Source organism: Sycon ciliatum, chromosome 1 (genome assembly GCF_964019385.1).
Source record: "Sycon ciliatum chromosome 1, ocSycCili1.1, whole genome shotgun sequence".
NCBI lineage: Eukaryota > Metazoa > Porifera > Calcarea > Leucosolenida > Sycettidae > Sycon > Sycon ciliatum.
This window is the reverse complement of record NC_088643.1, coordinates 57,064,590-57,091,523: the sequence shown is the minus strand read 5'-3', so window position 1 is coordinate 57,091,523 and position 26,934 is coordinate 57,064,590. Positions and strand designations below refer to the sequence as shown.

General features: G+C 48.7%; 1 protein-coding gene across 1 annotated transcript; it reads left to right on the top strand.

Moving 5' to 3' along the window:
* The first annotated feature begins 2,113 nt into the window (after positions 1–2,113).
* Positions 2,114–26,394, top strand: LOC135804504 (uncharacterized). Its single transcript, XM_065318388.1, has 25 exons — positions 2,114–2,562; positions 3,676–3,764; positions 4,081–4,235; positions 5,071–5,201; positions 5,901–6,036; positions 6,335–6,402; positions 6,634–6,927; positions 7,557–7,649; positions 8,229–8,323; positions 8,914–9,024; positions 9,893–9,964; positions 10,558–10,608; positions 10,942–11,024; positions 11,487–11,573; positions 12,151–12,192; positions 18,589–18,660; positions 19,304–19,358; positions 19,610–19,777; positions 20,356–20,405; positions 21,104–21,145; positions 21,917–22,103; positions 22,616–23,041; positions 23,799–23,923; positions 24,888–24,986; positions 25,318–26,394. Exons 1-25 carry the CDS (start codon positions 2,442–2,444, stop codon positions 25,439–25,441), a joined length of 2,976 nt encoding a protein of 991 aa, XP_065174460.1. The 5' UTR covers positions 2,114–2,441; the 3' UTR covers positions 25,442–26,394.
* Positions 26,395–26,934: the final 540 nt, after the last annotated feature.

Below are 26,934 nucleotides of genomic sequence, written 5' to 3'. Positions count from 1 at the left end.
AGGCTGCAAAGTTCTGGCACAGAGCTCTCCTTCTCACCACCACCACCATCAGTTCGCGCCTGGCACCTGGTCGATGCATGGCTGGCGGTATCCGGCATAGCAGGCCGGTACATCAAGTAGCGCATGGCACATAGATGATGACACAGCAACGACATAGCTCGATTGCGACGTACGATTCTCCCAAAACACATGGAAGTGAAAGTATTCGTATCACAATGTTGGGATCGATCAGCTTTTTAAACTGCAGCTATTCACATGTGAGCGTTGTCCAACTGCAGCCTTGAATGACAAGCTAGCCAATGTTTGGACTGTTTTATGCAAAGGATTTTGGTATTTTCATTTTCATCATTTTTCGTTACAGCACTGCCATCGCATACAAGTAGTGTTGTTCTTCTTATATTGCTGCAAGATCTATCGTATTATCTACACGTACTTCGAGTAAATTAGTTCAGGTTGAAACTGTCCTATAGCACTTCGTTCCTTAGACTCTGACAGTTTCCTACCACCTTTTCCTTCTCCTGTTAGTATTTGACAATACCTATTCTCTCAGTTGAAGTGTAACGCCGAACCGTCTGACGCTTCCCTCGTGTTTGCAGTCTGATTATTATAATAATGCATGCCTGTAAATAGTCTCATGTACCTGCTAGCTGCACATACATGTACACGTACCTCAATGCTAACATTCGACGCGACATGTAAATGTACATGAACATGTCCAAAAGCCAAGTAGTTTCACTGCACTTTGGAAATTTTGTTTTGACACTGTTAAAGTACAGTACTTGTTGCCGTACTGTACAGTGTATCTACTGCTTATTCTGAGCAAAATGAGGTGCTACTTGGCCATATACATGTCAGTAAAAATGGATATAGGAGCAATTCTAGTTGGGTTGCTATAGTAATAACGGTCTTTTCTATTTTGATGTTTTTCACCATGTTCGGACACAATTCGGCAATCGAAACCTATGCCATCGTGTTCAGGAGGCAAAAACCATCCAAGAATGATCATAAAATCTATGTTAGCAAACATGTGTCAAGTAAAAGTGAGAAATTTCAAATGGGCCCTAGGACTACTACGCTCGTACTTTGTACAGTGTGTAGATCCTCACGGCTGTTCACGTGCAGGCACTTATCAATATGGCGTCGTTCGGTGCGATTTATGTAATATTGTGCGAATAGTACAAATACGCGATGAGTTTGCGTTTTTGCAAGAAACTCATGTCGATCCTCGCGTGGTTCCACGATTTGGGACGCGAAACCAAGAGAAAAGTTTTGAAAGCCCTCGAGCGAGATACTCGACTTTTCGGCAATTTGAGAGAGAAAGAGGGTGGAAAGGCGTCCTGGCCTGCCCAGTTAGCTGTCTTTCCGCTTCAAACTTGCTCGAACTACTCCTGGCAGTCTGGAGATTGATCTCGCCAGTGATTGTCAGCCTCTGCTTGGCGTGCTCGCGTGTACAACATTCAAGTTAGACATTTCGTAATCGTTCAACGCACAATAGGGTAGATATCACAATTTCAAGCTCACTTGGCCGCCTGCTGTCTTCTTCTACAATATCCCACATGCCGACTAAGCAATTTACAGCAGGAAGCAGCCTTCTACACTCAACAGAAACTAAATGGCCACACCATTTTGTCTTCCAAATCAAGAGAAACAGGTTCCTGACTCGTCGCGCGTATTTAGAAGTTCACGCGCGTATTCTAATGACACTTGGGGAAGACAACCAGAGGATAGTCCTCTACCTGGGAAAAAATCGATCTAAGCTGGGAAAAAATCGGGAAGGGCTTCTCGGAGCCGAGTTTGTCAGCGACGACACAAGGAGTATTCCAGAACGAAGCCAAAGTCGCACGACACAGAACAAATGTTTCTTGAAGGAAAGGCAGTCATGTGAGGTACGAGCGGAAAGCTTGAAACAAGACGCAGATGATCAGCGTGTTCCCCGGGCTGTCCGGGCTGACTAGTCTCCGAAATCCAGTGGAAACCATGGCCTACTCGTGTTCTGACGATTTGAAAATTCAAATTTTCTTGCCATCGAAGCCCAATCGAGACTTTCGGCGGCCATATTGGTAAATGGCGTGAAATCGCACAAAAAAACAGCCGTGTCCTGTGAAAGTGCAGGCCGGCCTGGCTGCAGCGCTAGCCCAGCTAGCGCTTGTTTCCATTTCGCATAGATTTTGGCCCAGTTTGGGGTGAAATCTCGTACTGAGCATTGTTGTTGATTTGTCCTGACATTACGATAGTAGCAAGAGTCCATCAAAGTGTATGGACTCTTGATAGTAGTTACGACTAATTTCTTGGAGTGGAGATCGCCAGAGCTAGAGACCAGTGCAGAAGAAATTTCCACGCATTTTGCGAGTAGATGGAACATCAGAAATACTTCTCATTCTTTTATTGAGTGCCTCACACGTTCCCCACCTAATTTAGTAATTACCAAATTAACTTCTCTGATGGACGAAAGACCAGCAGAGGACAGCCAAGTGGCTGAAGGAGCTGTTCAAAACATCGAGGAAGCCATTCGAATTGGCCGAACTGATGTTGTTGTGCGTACAATCGACATTGCAATCAGTCGTAAGTCCTCCTTTGTTCTCGATCAATCTAGAATTTGTATCCTCGAGTGGGTTTCATTGAGAAATCATTTGCGCTAATTAATTGCATTATTTTCTTCTGTTCTCTGTTTGAATATTCTGAAATGTAGTGGCCTAGCATTGAGCATGAGCGTTGCTTAGTTTTCTTCGGCAAATTCGAATTCTACCTTCTACCTTCTACATTCTGCATTCTAAATAATAAACAATAATAGAAAAGCTGACAGGATCGCTTTTCTAAATAATAATAACAATAATAATACCGTACTCACCGATTAGTGCCCCAGGCCTGGACCAGTGTTGTTTCAAAGTTCATGACAGATGAGGCACTATTCAAGAGAGGGCACTTTTCTTCAATGCTGGCACGTTTACGTCATCCAGCGTAAAAACAAAGAAAGGGACGAAAAACAGAGCCTAAAGAACTTTCACGACTCAAAATAGAAACGGCAACAATAACTGAGATTATGATCCTGAAAACACCAGTGCAATGGCATGGACCTTTTCTAGCACTGCATGCTACATGTATGCCTCAGCAATGCGCGCTTGCACGGTCACATCTGTTCGAACTGTTATTATCTTCGACAAATCAGCTTCTTAGGGCATGTCTCGCTTCGCAGTAGAAAGTGCGCAATTGCGTTGGTTTCGCCCTATACTGTATAACATTCATTCACTTCATATCATCCATTGTCTACATGTACTATCTCCACTGATGACTGTAAAGTTCTGTTGGAGTGAAACACCAGTCGAAAGGGTCTGCAATATCAAGATATCAATGGGGTTGTTGGTGGTGATGTTCCAGTGCGAATGGGTCGGCCGAGAGCACCTTGTGGACGGGCGGCGTGACTGAGTTGACAACTCGGTACAAAGCTGAGTAAAGCATTCACTTCTTCAGGGGGGGGGGGGGTAGTCCGTCCACAATCATCGTTGTCTTTCTTCTCCTCTTCTTTAAAAGATAGATTTTAGTCTTCGTTTTCATGTTGCTGTACATGAATATGTGCACACATAGGCTAAATGGAACCACACTACACTTGTAGGTTTGATGATTCTTAACTAGAGTGTTTGGAATTTGTTTTTGCCCTTTTTCCTGTTGCTTTGCCAGATCTACATGATGGCCAGGCAGGTGTTGTGAATCGCGTGCTGAATCGGCAGCTAGCTGGTGGCAACACATGCCTTCATCTGGCTGTGCTGGTGAGGTTTGCGTGTGTGTGTGTTTGTGTGCCAGCTAGTTGGGTCCTTAGGTGCACTTATGCCAGATGGTGTTAGCTCTGTTGCCAATGGGCTCCGCTGCTTGCAGATGTATTGTTGTACCTGCCACCTTTGTTGGTTTCAGGGTTCGTATACTTTCTATTTGAAGTATGCATACATTTACATTGGTGAAACATATACATGTGTTAGGTCCACAAGCTCTCTCTGACGACTTGTACTGAAAACCTTGCCTCGAATCCGATTCGCTCCGTCCGTCTGCTGTTGTGAAACACTCAACATATGTATTCTTTGCATGCAGCAAGGCCACTCTGATATTGTACGTGCACTGCTGCGTGCCGGAGCTGATCCAGCGCTTCGGAACACTTCCGGCAGATCGGCATATGAGTTGGCGACGACTGAGCAGCTGCAGCGGCCATTTGCTGCTCATGCCATGGAGGCTATCGCTGTGGGAAAGTAAGAAACCACATGCGGGTTGGTGCTTGTCATTCTGAAAATCAGGTCTCTTTCTCTCTCTCTCTCTCTCTCTCTCTCTCTCTCTCTCTCTCTCTCTCTCTCTCTCTCTCTCTCTCTCTCTCTCTCTCTCTCTCTCTCTCTCTCTCTCTCTCTCTCTCTCTCTCTCTCTCTCTCTCTCTCTCTCTCTCTCTCTCTCTCTCTCTCTCTCTCTCTCTCTCTCTCTCTCTCTCTCTCTCTCTCTCTCTCTCTCTCTCTCTCTCTCTCTCTCTCTCTCTCTTTTATGGACAAGTCCGTACGTGTTTACCTCAATTCCTTCATACACACTTTTTCATTTGTACTAACTATCCACCATATGTTCTGTTCATAAAGATTGGTTTACAGTGCGTGTCAAAAGTATAGACCTCTAGACTTTTTGGAATAATTCAAATTTGGTTAAGCTTTTTGAGAAATTTCTTTGGAATATTGCTCAGGCAGCTCCCGCAATTTTTCTCATATAAAGTAAACATTTCTAAGCAATTGGATAACAAAAGCCCAATTTCGGAAATTTTATGCACAAAGGAATCATAGATTTTATGTGGTATAGATGCTGGCCTAACGGTTTCTTGAAACCAGAGGTCTGGACTTTTGAAACGCACTATAGTACGTAGTTTGATTTCATATGCAGCCTTGTCACTTGAAATATTTAGCGAAATTAAACAAAAATGGTATGGAACATTCATTTGTAACATGTGGTGAATGCCTCCATAGACAAGATTAGTGTGGCTTCTACTTGCAAACGTGTTGTTGTTGTTGTTGTTGTTGTTGTTGTTGTTGTGTTTGTGCTGTGCTTGCACAGTATGAGTGTTCTGGAGCAGATTCTGTCGTCTGGCATGTCAGTGAATCACACCAGTAAAGATGACCAGTTCAACACGCTGCTGCACTGGGCCTGTCGTTGCGGCACGTTGCCTGGTGTGAAGCTGCTGCTCTGTAAGTCGCTGTTCCCCAATAGCTACCACTAGGGGTGAAAGGGGTGATCCGGGTACCCGTTTGTTTAGCTGCTGACCCGTTAGCAAACGAGTACCCGTTAGTCGTGTACGACGGTACAGTACGGTAATATTAGCTGATTTGCACAGTTGTTCAATTTGATGTACAGGTTGAATGTGTTGTTGCTTGTTCGATCCTGCTAAATTAGACAATTTTGACTGTTTTGCATGTAGCGCAGCAAGTGTGCATGCTGCGCTTGTCGCCATGTAGTGCACTTGCTGTGAATTGCATGACTTTGCATGTCCTCCTGGCAGAAATTGTATAGTAACTGCCACTATTGGCTGCTAAAGGGTACCCGATAACCCGCCCGTTAAACCAGGTACCCGTTTGTAACCTTAAAGGGTAACCGTTTCACCCCTAGCTACCGCGGTATGCACTGTCGCTACTGGTACTGTATCGGTCAGTCTAGGTCGCTGCTACGGTGTTGAACTAGTCTTGTTCTGTATCGTCGTAATGACTCTGCATTCATGAGCTGGTCGGCACTGTGTGATATGGCCGATCTCTATTTTACAGATATCCGGGTGGTACTAGTAGGCAACTTGATAAACACAACGCTCGTGTCTATCATGCTATCTTGTGTTGTGTGTTTGTTTCCATGTACTCTTCGGTCTCTGCTGTTTTTGTGTGCACGCGCACCTGTAGCACAAAATGCCAAGCTAGACGTTCTCAATGGTGACGGTTTCTCTCCGCTTCACGAGGCAGTTAAGCGCTGGGATGTTGGCATTGTGCAGTACCTTATGGAATGCGGTGCTGATGCGGACACCCGTGTGGACTTCGGGTAAGTTTCATTGGTGCCGGCGGAGACTCTGTGTGTGTGTGTGTGTGTGTGTGTGTGTGTGTGTGTGTGTGTGTGTGTGTGTGTGTGTGTGTGTGTGTGTGTGCTTGTTGCAGGTCTTTGAATCTGGTGTGCTGCTTGACACGTGACATTGCCATGGGTTAGGCAGAGGCCTGGAATGAATGCACATCATACCACTTGCATGCTTTTAGTCACAAATTGTCAAGTTGTGTAGTGTGCATCGATTTAAAAAAATATTGTTAAGTATTTTGATGTGTTTTCTTTTATTTGTTTTCTGTAGGCCGAAAGCGGGATCAAGTGTACAAGACCTTGTCCCAGCACCTCATTCCTGGTCTGAGCTTAACCTAAGTATGTGCAATGTTCACATACGAGTCGTATGCACTTGTTGTGCTTGGAGGTGCATTTTGTCATTATTGTTGCTACAGCCGTTACTAAAACAAACATGTGTGCATGCGTTTGTGTGCATGCATGTGAGTGAGGGAGAGGAGAAGGAGAAATAGATGTTCAGTCTGTTCTACTTTCTATAATTATCACGAGTGTACTATTTTCTTCTTGTTTTCTTGTGTACTTGCCGTGTAGGCAATGGCGGGTCACCATCGGTCATGACGTTATTACCACCATTAATACCAGCTAATGGTAGCAACACTGGCGGTGCTACTGACGCTGCTGCTGCTGGCACAGCTATGAGTGGCATTGAGGAGGTACCGTCAGCATCTGCACCCGCTGCGTCCATGTCCACTGTGCAGGATGAAATGGAAGGCCACCCGCTGCAGGTGCTGTGGCCGCCGCCGTCCATTGTGCGCTGCGTCGACGGCCCCGGCTTCGAGTTTCGCCCTCGTTTCCCAGCTCTCTATCACCTTATGGACAGCACAGGTAAGGTCTCGCTCATAGATGATATACAAGGAGGGAGGACACGGATCATAGGCATGCTACTGCAGCAGTGCAGTATAGCAATGTTGTCGATGCTGCCAGTGGTGTGTGTCTATATAGGCGGCTGTACCCTGATTGAACACCCTGCTGTGTTATTACTGTACAGTAAAGCTCCCAAGATCCGGACGCCCATTATCTGGGCATGTCCGTCTACCAGGCACCTTTCTGACCCTCAAAGAGTCACTAACTTGCCTTTTTCAATGAAAACGGCCCCAAAACGATGGATTGTCATAAAAATTGTTAACTCGTGTGCATTTTAAAAAGTATGTATGTTCCAGCTTCCAAATTCCGGGCAATTCCTAGTTACGGGCAGTGCTCGGTCCCAGTGGATTTGGGGAGTTTTACTGTATCATGCGCTGTACACACATTTCACCTTTCTCTGACGTGGGAGTTGTTTCCATTGGATCCCGGGACGGATATGCTCATGTTGCTCATCTTTCTTGGTGCCCCTTGGCGTTGTTCTCTTGGTTCTCCAGTTAGCTTCCTCCTGGTTTCTTCCCGGGACCGCTTGGCTAGTTTTGGGCGGTAGCTCATTCTTTTTTGTGTTGCTTTGTCTGCCGTGTGTGTTTCAGAACCGTTTTCGTCTGTTCTTGAAGTCTTCACGTACGCATTACCTATGTTTGAAGAATCATGCCGTGCCACTAATCTATCAGTCTTGCCAACAGGTAAGACCGGGTTCGATTTCTTTTGTGCCGTGTCCGTCGTCCTTTGACATAGTGTTGCAGCAGGTTGAGATCCCTCCCTCCTCCCCCCCCCCCCCATATTGGGTTGGGGTTTGAGTTTCCAGTCAGCACCAATCTCCTGCACACATTTCGCAGTTTTCATGCCGGTGTGTTGTTCCTCTGTCGCCGATGTGGTCATTGCACGTTACTCGTTGTGTTCCACGTTGTGCCGTCTCGCCTATATTTCCCTTGCCGCCCGCCCATTCACTCGGTCACCCATTTGAATTTTATATTTGTATCTCATTCTGCTTTGTGTTTCTGTTGCCTGTTTCTGTATGTGTGTGTGTGTCTCTCTGTCTCTGTCTGTCTCTCTTTCTCTGTCTCTCTGTTTCTCTCTGTCTCTCTCTCTGTCTCTCTGTCTGTCTCTCTGTCTCTCTGTCTCTCCCTCTCTGTCTCTCCCTCTCTGTCTCTCTCTGTCTCTCTCTGTCTCTCTCTCTCTCTCTCTCTCTCTCTCTCTCTCTCTCTCTCTCTCTCTCTCTCTCTCTCTCTCTCTCTCTCTCTCTTCTTATACTATTCCTGCAGATGGAGGACTCCTTGACGGTGCCCTAATTCTAGTTGTCAATTCGGACTTCTTCTCATCCTCTGATAGCTACAATCTGACCATCTCACAAGAAAGAGTGAGTTTACCAATGTGGTACACCTGCCTGTGTTCACGGCTTGTTCTTTCAGCATGACCGTCCATTTGTCCCAGCTAGGTTTTTGACTTATTCAACTCAAGACTTTCTTTGCGGACGTTACTTTATCCAGGCTTATCATAGCAGTACAAGGTCTCTTCTCTTTGTTGTGGTGATTAGAGAGAAAACTTCCTTTTCAGTCCTTCAAATACCTCGTTTCAGATTTCACACTGACAATCTCCGGTTATGTTTCGAGCGCAATCAAAAGTTCACTCTTGTCTTGTCTATTCCGTAGTAGCTCACTGTTCCCTTTCTTACTATGTGAAGCGTTCCTTGAGATGAGGCTGTCTTTACACCATCATGTCATGTTTGAACCTTGCTTTTGTCAACTGAGGGCAGGGATTACGGAGTGCAATCACATGCCTCACTCTCAACATTGTGTCAGATTATGGCTGCGTTCAGCCGGCGACAGGCAGACGCACGCCGCACGCCCGCACATCTGCTTTGCTTGGGCTCTTCATAGACGTAAGGAGCTGTTGGTCATAGTGGGTTTTTCTGACGCGTGTTTTTGTATTTTTGTTTTGCCGTTACAGATTAGACTGGAGGCCTCTGATTTAGCCGGCCTCTGGTATGGCATTCAGACCCTGGCGCAGCTTCTCCGTGTTTACGTCAGTGAAGGCAAAAACACAATTCCCCCGCTCTATGTAAGTACAGGTGTCTGCTCGAGGGAAACTGGATTTGCTAATGTTGCCTTCTTGAGGGAAACTGAGTTTGCCAGCTGTTTGAGCTTGTTCCTGAATCATCGGTAACCTGCTCAACAAGCTCAAACACTGGGCCAATTCGCCTCTCAAATAACACTCACACAGACTGTCTTTCTTGACATTACACATGGTTTCACAATTCAACGATGGATGCTGGAAAGAAGAGAAAAGGAACGAAAGAGAAAATGGTCTTCAGGTCATAATTTCGGAAAGAACCACCAGAACAGCAAGAACTGCCGTGAACACATGCACATGCCCGCGCAACGTATGTGACGAATTAAATACATTGTCAACATAACTAGGATAGAGACACTATAAAGATACCGCAAGTCATGCAAATGTGAGATTCGAACTGGCAACAGTCAATCCCCACGTCCAAGGCCAACGAATTAGCAGTCATCTGTATCAATGCCACCAAGAGTCCATAACCCCCAAGACTGCAAGAGTGTGCAACTCTGTTCATGGGGATCCGCGCGGCGGAATTCCAACATTACATCAAAAAATGACGTACACGTTGGTTGCGCTTGTACTACTCCCTGGTTCCAAGCACCGCGGAATTCGGAGTTTTGGCCTCTGTGCCTCAGCGGCATGACGTAATGTTGAAATTCCGCCGCGCAGTGGGCCGACAGCAGCCAGACCCCAATTGGACACTCTTGGGGTTATGGACTCTTGATGCCACGCTGAATGTCACCGTGCGTTGTCACTACTACGACAAGCACTCTGCAAGTTCTTATGCAGCAATACTCCATTCTCATTTTTAATGTGTGTGTGCTTGTGCATGTGCATGTTGTGGTCCTTGGTTGCTGTGCAGATTCGAGATTGGCCTGACCTGCTGTATCGTGGAGTTATGCTGGACTTGATGCAAGGACGCCTGCCCACTCTGGTCAGTGATCTGTAAAACTGGTACTTCTTACTAGCTAATCATAGTGCAAGCTGACTAGGTAGAAAGAAAGCATAGCGAGGGCTCTGAGCTTTCAAGCTCTTTCGTTCCTTTTTTTAACTCATAGCCCTAACTCCCAGGCAGGTACCTTCTACCTAGTAGTTGTATTACGCTATGGTCCTAGCGTATTACATGCCGCGTGACCGTTGCCTTGTCTACAGCCAATCAGCGACCTTCCTCAGCAGGCCATACCGCTGATGTCTATATCCGCACGCTCAAGTGGACGGATAATACACGATATTGCCTGCTTGGACTTCGAGTCATTGTTTCATTAGGTCTTTTCAGCTCGGTGGACTGTCGTCTGTTCGTCTATGCTCAATGGATGCTTCTAGAGAAACTACAAAAGCCTTAGCATGGTTTGCAAGAACCACCGCTGCTTATTGAGCAATACCAAGAAAATAACAGGCAGTAGAAAAATCTTCACTCGTGTCATTGATGGAATAATGTGGAGTGGATATGTGTGCCTTCTCCCTTTTCATTTCTTCACTGTTCCTCTACTGCTTCTCATCCCAATTTTGTTGTTCTGTGTGCTCCAGGATACACTCAAGTCCATCATAGTGACAATGTCATCACTGAAACTCAACACGGTAATCTAACAGTATCATGCTGCGTAAAGCAATCACATGTAATGTATAATGTGCAATGTAGTGTCACTGTTTCCTAGATACAAGCAAAAGGTTGTACAGGTATGCAGGTTACACGGGAGAGAAGTATATTTGCACTGATATCTCTCAAGAGTGTTTTCGGAAGAGTGTTGTTCTCTGCATCCATGCTGCTGCTCTGTTGTTGCTGCTGCTGCTGCTTCTGCCATGTATTTCACCAACATGTGACCAGAGGCTTGGGGCTGTGTTTCAGCAGCAGAGCTGTAATTTGCTCAGTCGACAAGGTTTGTTGGTTTGTTTTGGCGGTTTTGTTTACAGCTTCAGCTACGCATGGGTGCAACGTCATTTGCCTATGTTGGATTGGAGGGTGTGTGGACAGACGGAGAGTGCTATACTGCCAGGTTAGACCGGTGTCCGCGTTCGCTGCTTCTTGCTCTCTTCTAATAACGAGATGCCAGTTCCTTCTGCCTCCGATGGCCACAACTGTATTTGTCCTAACTAAGTTGCCCTTGGTATCATTCTGTGTGTTTCTTCTGCTGCTCCGATCGACAACCCATAACCTTGATCAGTTTGTGCTTGCTTACCCCCTACTCGTACACGCAAGGAAAGTTGAATTTCTCTTTCCGTGCTTTCTAAACTGCTGAAATGTATGCTCCGGTTGAATTTCTGGATAGATTTTGGAGAAAGACTGCGCGTGTGTATGTTTTACTTACTCGGTCTGTCTTTCTTTTCTGTCTGTCTGCTTGTCTGCCTGCCTGCCCGCCTGTCTGTCCGTCCATCTTTCCTGTTCTCTGCCGGTACATCTGTCCAACCCGTGTCTCCATCTGTCTCTGTGTCTGGCTATTGGTTACTACGTCTCACAGTCAAATGCAGGAGCTGAGTACATTTGCCCAGAAGCACTTTGTATCGCTAGTACCGCATCAAGACACCCTTGCGTTGGCGAATGCTGTGTAAGCGTGCGCTGCTGTTGCTATTGTGAACGTTTAAAACAGATGTCCATGGGCCGTATCACACAGCACACTCTTACTCACGGTAGGGACGTCGTCTCTGACCTGTGGTCGGATGCTTTCCTTGTGTGAGGTGTTGTACAGCATCTTGCCAGTTTGGTTTAATGTTTGCACTCAAGTCAATGTGAGATGTCATGAAATCACCCACAGTGACGCGCCTACATGTACATTGTAGAGACGGTTATCTCTATTTGTGGTTGTGCGCGTGGCTCCTGAAGCCTGCTGCTCTTGTATTTTGTTCAACTTGGGACTGGACGTGCTGCTCTTTGTCTTTGCTATTCTGTAAGCACGCAGTCATGGCTGACAGCAATAGTGGCTAACATAGCACTGTCAGTGGTATGAAATTTGAACGTGATGAAGACACATGCGTAAAAGAGCGAAAGAGAGAGAGAGGGGAAAATGTTAAGGAAAAAGTGTGAGTGCTGTGACATGTTCTTTTTGAATGCACATGAAGAGTGTAGTCAGTGTTGTGAATGTGTACAGCTAATAATCTGCTTTTTCTGTGTGTGTTCGTTTGCAGCATTGGAAAAGCTCAACGCAGCGGAAGCCAAGAATCGTTCGAGTGAGTTTATTTACTTTTGTTTTCTTTCTCTGGAAGACTGTATGCACTAAGAATATCAAACATAAGACACTGCTAAAACTGAGAAGAAACTTAGAATTGGATTCAACCACTGTTCACCATGAACTCTTTTCAAGACAAGGAGAAAACAAAACAACAAAACCAAAGCTGCTAGAGCACTGCACGCGGAAAAACTCTGCACGTGAGATGCCGTGCAGCGGGAAAAAGGCCATACATCTGAAGCATACGTCTCGTGCACAGGAGCACAAGCCCGGGAAAAACAGGGTTGATGATCACATGATTTCACGCATGAGTGATACCATACATGACCTACAGAACTAGAGAATGATTGTAGTGAAAACAGACACATAAATCATACATTTCTCCCCTCTTTGCTCGAATAAGGCAGAACTATGGTTGACGGATGAGAGCAAGCTAACGTAAACAGAAGAGATCACACTACATGTATAGCATGGATTGAACGCTGCACCAAACTTGAGTGGAACGGCCAACGCCGGAGAATTGGACTGTCACCTAAGAACAATTTTGAATTTTAAGATGATGAGAAAAACAGCAGATAATGATCTCCAAGTCGGGTGCATGACCATATCAATGTTCCTTAAGAACATGTCACTTTGTTGTACAATACTGTTCGTTGCTGCTAGCAGTTCACACGGAGCGAAACTGTTCACTACTGCTAACAGTTCACTGCTCACTCTCGAGTGGAATCAGGACATTGATAGCACGTCGGTACACCCGCTTGCGGATCTTGACGTCCACTACGCGTACACAACCGTCCTCAGCCGGGTATACAGCAACCACTCGACCGAGTGGCCAGGTACTTCTAGGGGTGTGTGCGTCAACACAGATGACGACATCGCCCACCTTGATGTTGCGTTTCTTCTGCTGCCACTTCTGCCGGACGTTCAACGTTGGAACCACCTCCTTCACCAACCTTCGCCAGACGTCTTGAGTTAGGCGCTGTACAACTCTCCACCTGTCATGTGGATCAGGCTGTCCGTCAGGCTCCAGATGATCGATGGCGTGGTGGATATCGCGATGACCCACGAGGAAGTGCAGTGGCGTTAGCGGCTCTAGATCCTCGGCATCGTCACTGATACTCGTAAGAGGTCGGGCGTTCAGCATAGCCTCCGCATGAACGAATGCGGTCGCAAGCTCTTCATCACTGCACACTCCATTTTCGAGAACGGCGTACACTGCACGCTTCGCCAGCTTGATCATAGACTCGAACACACCTCCGTGATGTGGCGCGCTTGGTGGATTAAATCTCCAGTTGATCTTGTTTGACGCCATGTCTGCCGCAACATCTTCAGAGTGCTCCAGCTCTTCCACGGCGTCTCGCAGCTCTGCTTCAGTAGCGACGAAATTGGTGCCGTTGTCAGAGACGACATCCTTCGGTGTGCCTCGCCTCTTACAGAATCGGGAGAAACACATCAAGAACCCCTGCGCCGTCATGTCGTAAGCCATTTCCAAATGACACGCACGTGTCTCCAGACACGTAAATAGGCAGAGATAACGCTTGGCACGGCTTCGTCCACGGCCTTGCCTTGTCGAGAACGGCCCGGCGTAGTCCACGCCAACGCCAGAGAACACTCGTTCAGTGATAGCGACACGCTGCTCAGGAAGCTGTCCCATGAGTTGGGATGCTGGCCTGTTCCACCGTCGTCTGCAGCCGTTGCAACCGTGTCGATGCGACTTCACTGCCTGCTTCCCGCGGACGATCCAATAGCGTTGTCGGAGATTTGCGAGTAGATAGTTGACTCCGAATTCGTGATGACACTTCTCATCCTCCGATGCTATGACGAGTGAGGTGATCTGGTGCTTAGGTGGGAGAATCACGGGCCGGCGTGTGCATGCCGTAACCTTCGTGCTAGCATTATCGAGCCGTCCGCCGACTATCAGCACTGCAGGATGCTGACTTGTATCCAGTTCTGGATTCAGTGGCAGCAGCGGATCGCCATTCTCAAGTGGTTGGCCACGCTCAAGACGGCTGATGGTGCGCCCATAGGACTCGCGTTGAGAAACGGAGAGCCAGTACCTCTCTGAAAGTACCATCTCCTCGGCCGACAGCTCCGGTACTGGAACACAACTGCCGCTGCAGTCGCAACTCCCCTCTGTGCTGCTGGCTGGGAGAGGTTGCAGCAATCCATCTGATGTGGCAGGTGCACTGGCTTTGGTTGATCCAGCTGCCTGCTTGCAGTTGCGGAGGAAACGAAGGCACCAGCACGTCACACGAAGAAGTCTCTTCCATGACGAGTACCTGGCTGGTGACAAGCGAGACTGTGCAGGCTCCGCTGCTGTTGTGACAAACGCAGATGCCAGGGCTCGCTTCGTCTCTCCACCGACGTATGATGGCACAGTGATCTCTCGAATTGGCCACTGATCGGGAGGCGACGACAGGAACTCCGGTCCGGACCACCAGACTTCATTGTCAGCTAGCTTCTCCGCTGTCAATCCACGACTTGGCAGGTCTGCGGGGTTGAGTCGGCCCGGGATATGACGCCATTGAGCTCCAGAGGTAGCGGCGTGAATCTCGGAGATTTTGTTCCCGATGTCGGTCTGAAACTTCCGGCTGTGAGATCTGACCCAATACAGCACGTTCATACTGTCCGTCCAGAATACATGGTCTCGGACTGGCAGGTTGAGTGCTTTCTCCACCTCGAGGCTCAGCTTCGTGCCGAGGACCGCTGCCTTCAGCTCCAACTTTGGGATGGAGAGCTTGCGGATTGGAGATGGTCTCGCCTTCGCCAGGGCTAGCGTCGTCTTCACCGTTCCGTCTGGATACTGGCACCGTATGTACGTAGCAGCAGCGTACGCTCCATCAGATGCGTCGGTGAACGTGTGCACTTGGATCTCAGCAGTGGAGGGGTCGAGAGTGGCCACCTTGAAACACCGGTCGACTTGGACTGCTGAGAGTGAGGGTAGCTCCGAGAACCATTGCGTCCAAGCCTTGGCATCATGCTCGTCCAGTTGATCGTCCCAGCCATACCCTTTGATGCATAGCTGCTGGAACATCATCCGCGAGCGAATCGTGAACGGGCAGATCTGTCCTCGCGGGTCGAATACTGTGGACATCTCCTTCAGGACTGTCCTCTTGGTCATCTGCTCAGCTGCGCAGCCGGAGAAGACGAAGAGGAACTTGTCGGACTCAGCATTCCAGGTGACACCTAGAGTCTTCGTGGATGGCAGCGTGCTGTGACTGTGATCACCCACCTCGGCAACAGCTCCTGGCGCACGATCCTCCTCTGGAACATCGGCCATTACTGCTGCAGAATTGGACAGCCACTTGCGGATGTTGAATCCACCATCATGGAGTAGTGACTTCACCTCGAGGCGCACACGCTTGGCTGTGTCATCATCAGCACACGAATGGAGTAGGTCATCTACGTAAGTGTCATCGTGGACCGCGGCCGATACGTCAGCTGAGTAGAGATGGCCAAACTTGTTGGAGGTCTCCTCGAGAGCTCTACCCGCCAGGTACGGTGACGCTTTTACACCAAAGACGATGCGGTTGAACTGGTACACCTTCGGCTCGTGCTGCGGGTCGTGCCGCCACAAGAAGCGGTGGTACTTGCGGTCTTGTTGACGTAGCTGGATCTGCAGAAACATCTCTGATATATCGCCGACCAGGGCCACCGGCTCCAGGCAGAAGCGAAGCAGGACGTGAACAATATTGTTCTGTGTCTTTCTGCCAGCATACATCTCCTCGTTCATAGACGTACCTCCCCAGTTGACGGACGCATCGAAGACGACTCTCACCTTGGTGGTCACGCGATCATTCCTCACGACTGGGAAGTGGGGAAGATACCATTGATCACTTCCGTCCTCTGCCGCTGTGGTGGGCTCAACTTCTTCGATGTAGTGCTTCGTCATGTAGGTTGACAGCACGTTCCGGTATGCCTCGTACACAGCCGGTCGTTTGGCGAGCGAGCGCTCCAACGACTGAAGCCGCTGCTCAGCCTGCTTTGCGTTGGACTCGAGGCTCGGAATCCCGCTCGTCGCACTCCACGGGATGCCCATCTCAAAACGCGATCCATCGTGTTGAATCGACTCGGTCACTAGCTGTTCTGCCCGTTGCTCATCAGGTGTTGAGTATGTCTCACCCATGCCGACCTTCTCCAACTCCCAGAAGCTGTTGACAAGTTCATCTAGTCTCAGGTCCTGCGTAGACCCGACGAGAGATGCACCAACACATGTCATCTCGGGCTGGTCATAGGAGTTGTCAGTTGCGCCGTAACACACCCACCCGAGTGGTGTCAACCGAGCTAGCGGGTCACCAGGCTTGCCATGCCGTTCCTCCAGGGACGTGTGAAGCTGTGCCGCATTGAGTCCAATGAGGATGTCCACCTGAGCATGCTGCTGGTGCCTTGGGAACCTGATGTCGCTCAGGTGCGTCCAGTTCTGTTTCTGCGCGTTCCAGTCGACAGGCTTGATGGCACCAGTCACTGTTGGAAGGACGAAGGCAGAGAATGCAGACTCTTCGTCGCCTCCCTGTCGGGTGATAGTAACCGCTACTCTCTCACGGTCACCTCGGATGGTCTTGCCACCTAGTACGGTAGTCGTCAGTGTTTCGACATCTCCGCTGTAACTCAGCTGCTTGGCCAGGTCTTCTCTGATGAAGCTGACGGATGATGCCGAATCTAGCAGTGCGGTAGCCTCGACGACGTGAGGACCATTCTTCACTGTCACCGGCACTGTCATGAACGATACGTGCTGAGACTGGGAGAGACTGTCACTCGCGAAGCAGCTGGCTCCGACATTGACGGCAGCAGACGAATGTGCACCCGCTTTGTCACCTTCGGCGGTTTGTGCCTTAACTACCGGCGCCTGTTCGCTGGGCTTTCTCTCCGAGTGTAACATTCTGTGGTGCTTCCGCCCACACATGTCGCAGGGCTTGTTGCGACACTCTGCCGATCGATGCTTAGCCGGTCTCAGGCAACAGATGCAGATGTTGAGGGGCTTCACGAAGCTCCAGCGTTCAGCAACTGACATCTTCGCGAACTCATGGCAGTCTGCAAGTTGATGCTGCTTACCGCACTTGATGCAGCTCTTCGGAGTACCGGCTGACTTCCGCTCGCTGCTCTCGGCGGCTGTTGTCAGGGTGTAGTGTTGACGGCGCTCTGACAATTTGGTCCTCTGACTGCCACAAGCGGATTGTCTTTCTGCAGCAGCCTGGCGCTTGTCCGAACTGCTGCTGGATGACACTGCTTGGCTCTTGTAGCTGTTGCGCTGGCGCTCGTCCACCTTCCGCATCATGTGCACGACGTGAAGCAGCCAGTCCGCGAATGATTGTACATCGCATTTCTGGTCATCATACTTCTCAAAGTACTTGAGCAGCATTGACGACGGGACTTTCTCCGTTGCAGCGAGATAGAGCTCTCGGCCAGGGGTTATACCACATGACCTCATGTTCACCAGGACACTCCGCAGCTTCAATGCGAACTTCTTTATCTTCTCAGTGTCCTTCATGGTAGTGATCTTCGGCCACGTAATGATTTCCTGCTCGTGCCGCTCGATCTGACGATCCTCACCACCATACCAGGCCTCGATCTCCTGCATGGCTGCCTGATAGGCCCCCGGCCCGTCCATGACGTCTTCTATCAGCTCCTCAGCACAGCCACCCGCGAGAGCCTCCCTCAGGCGTGCCATCTTGTAGTATTCTGTGACATTCGGATCTGCGCCGACCAGTCCCATGAATTTCTGCCGCCATCTCACGTAATTGTCTTCATTGCCATCAAACATGGGCAGCTTCAGTGCCTTGAGGTGGCCACTCGGGCGGTAGGCCGGCGTCACTGTCGGGGCACCCTGATGCTGTCCGATTTGGTGGGCTGGCACTGCTTGTGCTTGGCTACTCGGGTACTGGGGTGCTGCTGTTGAAACCATGTACTGTGGTACAGGCATAGGCTGATATGGATACGCCGGTGTGCTGGTGTATGTCAGGCCGGGTCTGACCTCACGCAAGATTGTCGGCTGACTACTGGTAGCTGCTCCGTGCACCGTCACGCTGGGCTTCGGCACAAACGGAGGGGCGGCTGCTGTAAGTGCTGTCATTGGTGCGAACGCCTGGCTCACGAAGCCAGAGCGTTGAGTTGGCGCTGCACTGGATGCGGCTACGGCGCAAACGAAGTACTTATTTTATTGTCTTTCTTTCTCGTCAATATCTTCATCTTATTTTATTTTATCACACGCCCCCATGAAACTGGTTATGCAGATGACTTATCGCTGTATTCAACAAGTAGCCCTGGTTGGAGAATGCACTCCCAGTAATTGCCAGCACCATGAAAGACTGGGAGTTGTTGGTGTTGCTGGTGTTGGTGTTCTATTGATGGTGGTGTTGTTGTTGTTTTTGTTGTTGTTGATGTTCCTGTCACGCTGCAGTGACTATAGAGACTTAGCGGGTGCTCTCGCTCAGTTGCAACAGCAGCTATTTGCATGCATGCCGGGCAGCAAGTAAGTGCATGTTGGCCTTTTTAATTTAGCGATGGCTGGTTGCTATGAGAGAGAGAGAGAGAGAGAGAGAGAGAGAGAGAGAGAGAGAGAGAGAGAGAGAGAGAGAGGAGAGAGAGAGAGAGAAATCCGGTATGGTCTATATTGCTCTTTGTTGCTATCCTACCAAGTGGCTTGCTATCTTAACTGTGTGTGTATATGTGTGTGTGTGCGCGTGCGTGTGTGGGTGTGGGTGCCATATGGTGCAGTGGTATGTGCAGCGATTTCCAATCGAGAGGTTGTGAGTTCGATTCCCGACGATTATGGTCGCACATGTCTTTTTCTTCTCCTTCTCAGACTCCTGACTTTCCTTTCATTCTCCTGGGTGGTTACCGACAGCCAGTTCATGCCGGAGTATGTGGTGTGATGTGTCTGCGGGAAAAAAATGAAAAAAGACCAAAAAGTAGGGATTCACTGGCCAGGAAAAGTCACTTCATAGCTGTGTGGTGTAGACCAGGCTGAATAATGGCGGTCAATTCTTCAGCCTTGCAAGCTGTTGAATGGTGCAATCCCAGCACAAGTTGCTATGGCTTCTGCTGTAGCATCGCATCCAGCGATGGGCGTCAAATGGTCAAATGGTGTTCTGTGCTTCCATGTATTCTTATAGGTTTGCACACGTAGGTCTGGACCAACCACCAAACAACCTCTTTCCTTCTAGCCCTGTGAGTTATCGCTTCAAGCCTTGCTTCCATTGTTGCTGCTGCTTCTGCTGCTAGTGACAACGCCGTTGCTGCTGGTGTTCTGTGGCACAGGTTGTGTGCAGCGTAATTTATTGTTCGTTGCCCTGGGAGAAACTAGGTGTCAATGAGTTCATGGACTTCCGTATTCTGCTGTCGTGTTGCAAGCAGTAACCTGCCACAACGTTTTGTGTTGCATCATTCCATGGCTTCTGGCATTATGTGTCTGTGTACAGTCGCAAGGAGAGGAAGGTGACGCCTATGAAGGTTTCCTTTGGACCATGCACAAGACGTGTCGCTTGAACAGTCGTCACATGCAAGTATGGGGCAGTGAGCTTCAAATCCGCTACTCTCTTCTCTCTCAGCTGCCACCGTCTGTTACGGTTATGCAGCCGCTTGGACAGGTAGGTGGTCTCCTCTGTTTCTCTTTGTCTTACAGGATTTACCTATCAATACACAACTACTTAGTGCATGCTCTTCCGTTGCAACTGACCAAGCAAGTATCCGTCTTGCATCTCGGAAGCAACATTGGAGCTGGTCTGGTCAGCAAGATGCTTGTCGGCGTTTGTGAGGCCAGCCGCTCCACGTGTTGATGTATTTAGCATGCACATATCAATGTAGCCGCAGCAGCTCTGTCTCTGTGTGTGTGCGGAGGCCTGCTGTCTGTGTGTTGCAGGCTGGATCTATTTGAGGCACACTGTGAATATGAAGACTTGTTACAGTGTGTGCGATAATCCAGCCACATTACTTCCACTTGCCCTCCCCCCCCCCCCCCCCCCCCTCCCCCTGCCTATTCTGTATTCAGTTTGTGTGTAGCGGTGAGGTGGAGCGCTCTTTACAGTGTGTCTGACTGGCCCTGGCTACTCTTGTTTGCTGTCTTTTGCGCGTGCGCGTGTGTGTGCGCGTGCGCGTGCATATGTATATGTGTGTTTATGGGTGTGTACCTGTGTGGGTGGGTGTGCGTGCATATGCGCTATTGCAGTTCACACAAGAGAAGAATGCTCCGTTCTGTCGGAGGATCGTGCAGTTTGGGTAAGAGTACAGTGCGTTTGTTAAACGTTTGTTTCACTCTCTTGAAGACCTAGTGTTGCATTATATTCTATGTGAATGTGCTGTAGCCTGTGTTGCCACACCTGCCGACATGTCAGTAGCCTGCCGATTTTTGAGGCATGTCACGACCTGCCGACAATTGACCTTCTCCTGCCGACAACAGCCATGAAAGTGTTCAAGGTTGACCTTATGCATGGTTTAGGAGTCATGATCCAGATTGTTGACTTTTACTGCGCATCACGAGTGTTTCCGTAGCTCTCTCCTGAAGCGCTAAGCGAAATCATCATCCGTCTCGGGAAAAAATCGGCAAACTCAGCCTGATTGTCACGCAAAACCGTGAAATGTTTTTTTCTTATCAGTGCCGCATGTGTGTGTATCGAGGTCGCTATATAGGGGGGGGGGGGGGGGGGGGGTCCGGGGACAAATCCCCCGGATGATGCATTTTATTTTTTCATGCTACTGATATTTGGCTAGAATGATGTGGCAACACTGTGTAGCATTAACTGAGTTTTCTTACAGTACATTACGGTCTCTAGCTGCCTAGGACTTCTACACTGCTATATTGTAACTATGTTACGGTCTCTAGCTGCCTAGGACTTCTACAATGCTATAATTGTAACGGTGTTTCTTTTGGATACTCGTACTCATGCGATGCCCGTCTTCTTTACTTCTGTCTGCAGTTCAAATTTAATTGTCTGTCCCGACAGTTTGGCCAAAGAAAGGTTAGTTATTATGGGCTGTCCCGTGCAGAACTGTTGGCACTGTTTTGTTCCGTTATAGCATGGTGTCATTTTGGTCATGGGCGCATGTTTTGATTCTTGTGAGCGATTTTTTCCTGTATAGCTCGGGGAAGCCAAAGCATTCCCTCTGCCATCCCGGGCTGGATCACTGTTTAAAAACAATTCAACATGTTGCATCAGGCTGTGTTCGTTCTTACACTGGGGCTGCATGCAAGACCTTGTTACCTCTAGTCTAACGTATCTAAGAGAATTGCCACGTAATCGCTGACTGCCCACCATTATGATGCGATTGGCCAGAGATTGCATTTGTATGTGTGTCTTTCAAGTTTTTTTTCATTGTTCGCAGTCGCGTTTGGATGCAAAAGGCATAGTGTGATTGCGGCCTTAGCTGTCATTCCGTAACTACTTTTGAAATTTTGAACTTTTTCCGCAAAGTAGGGAGGTCACAGATTTGTGTTGCCTCTGGCTCATCATTTATTTTGTCCACTGCTAAGTGCAACCATTTCAGTTGTAGGGTTGTATGGAATACAGTGTAGGTAAGTGATGCTTGCAGTAGCTGTGCCTGTGAGTGTACATGTGCCTTGAGATAGTCTGCTGTGAAGAAGACTACATTTGGAGCCCTGGTCATCAGTTAGGAGTTTTGTGTTACTATTGCTGCTGTGTGTGTGTGTGTGTGTGTGTGTGTGCGTGCGTGTGTGCATGTGTGTATGTGCGTACGTGTGTGTATGTGTACGTGTGTGTGTGTGCGCACAGCATTGGCGGTCGTCCGCACACCAGCATGGCGCAGCTGGTCGCCGTGGCCCAGTGCGCCACGCACTACAGGGCGACGGGCATGATGCTGACGGACTTTGCCGACTTTGGGCACGTGCATCCGCTGGTGTCCAGCACCGTGCCGCTTGTATCTACTGCTGGACTGGCGTGGAGAACGGGTACACCACTGGTAAGTCATTGTGCTCGCGTACACTGAGAGTAACTCCTTCCATACGGTTGGTATGTTGGTAGTGTTCTTCGATACTGTCACATTGGACGTTTACACTATCTGTGGTGATGATATGGAGGTGAGAGGCAACCATGGAGGAGCCAGGAAGACAGAACAGGACTGGTTATTACAGCTAAGTGCACAAGGTTGGAAACCGGACGAGGAACACATGTCGCTGCATTGCCGAGGTGACTGGCAAGACGACAGTGCGCTCTAGGCTAGTATGCAGGAGATATAATTATGTTGCCTGAGTGTGCTGTACAAGTGGTCGTAACAGTAGGGCTCCTATGTGCTCTTATGGAGGAGAATAGGTTTCTGGAAATGTGCACATAAGCTACTACTAGTATACCCATTCCATGTATTATCCGAGTAGGTCTTGAATGATTTTCATGGCATTTCCTGTTGTGTTTCAATACGTGTCGTGTAAGCATCTTTTGTTTTCACTGTGGACTGCTGCATCGTGTACTGAACAGGGGCATTTGGAACAGCAGGTGCCCAACGTGATCAATCGCTTTGTGCTGATGGACGAAGCCGAGGTGGCTGGCCAGCTGCTGCTAGACCTGCAGCTGGTTCACTCGGCGCTGCTCTGCCCGCACTCCATCACCAGCCGGCCTTCGCCGCAGGTGCCTCGCTCGCAGGCGCTCTCCTCCTCGTCAGATGCCAGCGGTGCATCATCGCTGGTGTCCGCCGTCGGGCTCGGCGCTGGCCAGCGCAAGCGCGGCTCGAGCGCGTCAACGCCAGTCGCAACAGCCGGCAGCAGCAACAGCAGCGTTGGTCATAATACCGTCGCAGCAAGGTCGTTCCTACACGACGACACCTGGTGGCAGCCTGCGCTGTTTTACATGTCCTTGCGGCCGGACAAATTCCTGCTGCCGCCGCTCTCTGCCGAACTGGTTCAGGTTAGTCAACAAGCGCTAGTGACAGCATCATCATTCTCTATTTTTACATAATTATGGGGGGGGGGGGGGTCGTTTTGGTCTACAGGGTCCGGTAGAATCTACTTCTTTCGGTAGATGTGTTCCTGCTTTTCTACCCCTAACAGTAGATTCTACTTTCCACAACCGGCTTTACCCGGTTTGAGGCTGACAGGAGACGGTAGAAGTTGGTAGAGCTGTGGTATTTTGTACATGTACGACCACTCACCAGTAGAAGTTTGTAGAGTAGCCGTCTTTGAACATGTACAGCCAGTAGATCTGCTTTACCTCACAGTAACTTAGCATACATCATACCGTAAGTGTTGCGAAGATGCTTGATGCAGTAGCATGCATCATACTGTAGGTGTTGCGAAGATGGTTTATACACCGTATAAAATGGCTGCTGCATCGATGATCTACTGGAATGGGTAGGTTTGCGTTCGTGAACTTACATCCACCCTCTTTTCTCTTTCCAAAATCTCCTCATCTCTACCATGTAGACCAAAAGGAACGCAGTCTAAGACACTTGGAACCAGTATGTAGGATTTATTCCTAAGATAATGGTGCTGTGCTCTATAGTATGCATTTCGAAGTCAGTATAGTAGTAGCCATTCTGTGGTGTGTGTATGTGTGTGTGTGTGTGTGTGTGTGTGTGTGTGTGTGTGTGTGTGTGTGTGTGTGTGTGTGCACGTGTGTGTGTGTGTGTGTTCACGTGCGTACGTGGATGTGTTGGTGCTTACAGAGCGCGTTACGAGAGGTACGCCATTGCCAGGCTGTGCTGGCTAACGTGAGAATGTCCTGTGCACAGAGTACTGGCATTATGGCAGAGCTCTCCTTCATCGTTGAGCTCTTCATGTTTGTTTGCCGGTAAGCACGTGTGTATGCCGGCTCATTTCTTTGTCTGTGTGCGTGTCTGTGTTTGTACATACGGGCATGGGTGTTACTGTATAGGTGTTATTCCCGTAGCTATGCAAAAGACGTTACTTCAGTAACGTCTGGCGCTAGCCAGGGTGCACACAGCTTTAGTTTGGTGTTTATTTATTTGTTTGTTTGTTTGTGTCACGCCTGGCGCTATCCCGTATCTGTCCCGTACCGTACCATCAAACACAGCTGGCCGCAAGCAGCTGGCCACAATATTTGCTGGCGCTATCCCGTATCTGTCCCGTACCGTACCATCAAACACAGCTGGCCACAATATTCGTCGTATTATGTATACGACTCCCTGATGTATAGGGAGATTTTCTGGAAAGAAATAGGGAGACGAGGAGGAAATGCAATTAGAATGGACGTTAGTTGCCGAATAGGTGATAGGATGCGTCAGCAAAAACATGCTTTGGAAGAGAGATCCCGTCGTCTCCAAAATATGCGTGAACGGGCGAGTCAGCGCCGGTCACAGGAAACGTCGGAAGAGAGATCCCGTCGACTCCAGAACGCCCGTGATCGGCAGAGTCAGCGCCGGTCCCAGGAAAGGTCAGGATAGACATCCCGTCAACTCCAGAACGCCCGTGATCGGCAGAGTCAGCGCCGGTGCCGTAGCTATGCAGAAGACGTTACTTCAGTAACTCATTGAAACGTTTTTGCAATAATCATGATGTAGCTAATGAAAGGAAAAAACATTTCCATCAGTTCTAACAACATGCACGATGATCTAGGCAACAAAGCATAGCGTAGGGCCCTAAGCTTCCAAGCTCTCTCGTTTCGTCTTTTTTTTTGGTGTTTCTGGAGTTTTGAATACTACAGGGAGTCTGGGAACATTCCAGTGCATGCCTACTTCTGTAGAACTGCTCTACAGACGTACTACTCTGTTGTTCTCCTGTTGTGATGTTTCCAGTGCAAGCAAACAGTTGGTGCTAAGCGGTAAGACCACTGGTAGCGCGGCAGAAGCACTGGCTAGCTTGAGCCCGACGGCCCGCACCGATTTAGCCAATAGGTACGTCCCACTCCTTGCCGTGACTTGCATCTGGTATTCCCGTACTGCACATTGCCGCTACCTAAATTTAACCAGTTACGGACAACCCTCAGGCTCACTGTGTAAATCGTGAGCCAGCGCTGCTGGTAGCGACTGAATAGCGGTACTTCCCTTGTTCAAGTACTGTATTTTCTTGTGTTTATACTGCACTTTGTACCTAAACAAATGTCTATAAATCTGCACGTGTGTCCATCATCGAACATCATTTCATATTCCAAAGTCATATCCAAAGTTGAGGTGCAGTACATGTATCAATTCTATCCGTTCTGTTGGCCATCTGTTTCTTGTCTAGATTGATTTCAGTTGGGCAGTTGTTCAGGGAGGCATGGCTGTCTAGGAACATGCACGGATCCGTTGACAAAGCCTCTCTCTTCTTCCAGCGTACATTGTCCATTCTGCACAATAATCCCAGCTGAACAGCGCAACAAGGACCTATGGGAGCTTGATGATTCCAACAGATACCCGCTTGTGTTTCCTAATGGTTACGCTGCCTTGGACTCCGCCCTGTCAGCTAGGAACTTGCCATTGTGACACGAAGCGTTTCTTCGCCGGGTATGTGCGCATGCTATGCTGAGTGCTTGTCGTATGTGAATGTTGATATTGATATACTTTGACCTCTATTTGCAGATTATCGCGCTATGCTGCCCTTTATCTTTGGGCATATGTAGATTATGGCGGTATGCTGCCCTTTATCCCTTGGGCATATGCCCAGTGCATGCATGCTCTTTACTAAGTAGGCACTTCAAGCGGGGTTTTTTCAACACCAGAAATACTCGTATTTCTTTTTTACTTGTTTTTCAAAAATGGAAATATACGCGTCGTACTGTTTGGGCATGTTCTTTTTCATAGGCTAGGAAAGCCTGCATGTTACCGGATCATAAGGATACTCAACTTGATTTGTGATGCTCTTCATCTTCTTCCTTTTTCTTTGGCTTGTGCTTTCGTACCATTCACTATGCCCGTGGGTTTGCCGGACAACCTCTATACCTGCTGCTGTTAGGTTTTATAATGATCTGTTTAAGTGCGTGTCTCCCTGCTTTCCTCCCCCTTCCCCGATTCATGTACACGCTGTGTTCCGTCACGTCGCACCGTGCCCTAGTAGCTGTTTGCTTCCGACTTCCGTGTCAACCTGACTGAAAAGCGTGACATAGTGATGCCTGGTGTTGTCTTCAGTGCTCTAACAATCGTAACGTTCCCTGGTTGCATAGCCAGTACGTGTCAGTTTTTCCAGCACCCACTCCTTCTTCCTCTGGCTCTCATTTGGCTGCAGGCGGACCGCGTTTTGGCTCGGGCTTCTCCAATACCTCTTTTTTAGTATTTCTACCTTTGCATCCTACATGTAGTTCTTGGCAACGTATCGGAAAATGTACTTGACCATATGTAAGTAAACCAAAGCCAGAGACTCAGAGTACATACATGTAGGTATTGTAGTAGAAGGCAGGGAGTCGTAAAATACCGGTATTTTACGACTCCCTGGTAGAAGGTAACTGTTGCTTGTGTTGGAGGTTGCACTTCTAGCCGACTGGCTGCATGCATAATCAATGGATCATGTTTTTAGAACTTTTTACCCATTTCTGCAGTTATCAATAGGCCGACCCGGCCTATTGGGGAGTATTGCCCGTTGGTGTAGATCTACAATGTATACGTGCAGCATGGTGTTGGGATGCCCTGCAGATCTCAACAAGCTTCACCTCAATGTTGCCAGATCTGTGGACAACCGATAGGGGGAGGACACATTCTCTTTAGCGGCTCCTCGAATGCACACATCTCGAGTGGAGTGGCAAGGGGACGGGCATCATTCGACGACTTTGAATTCACACTGACCCCTACCATTGTGTCGTTCGAGTTCTAGACGCGCGACTTGCTTCCGCTTCACTCACTTTCAGCGATGAAACTGATTCGATCTCGC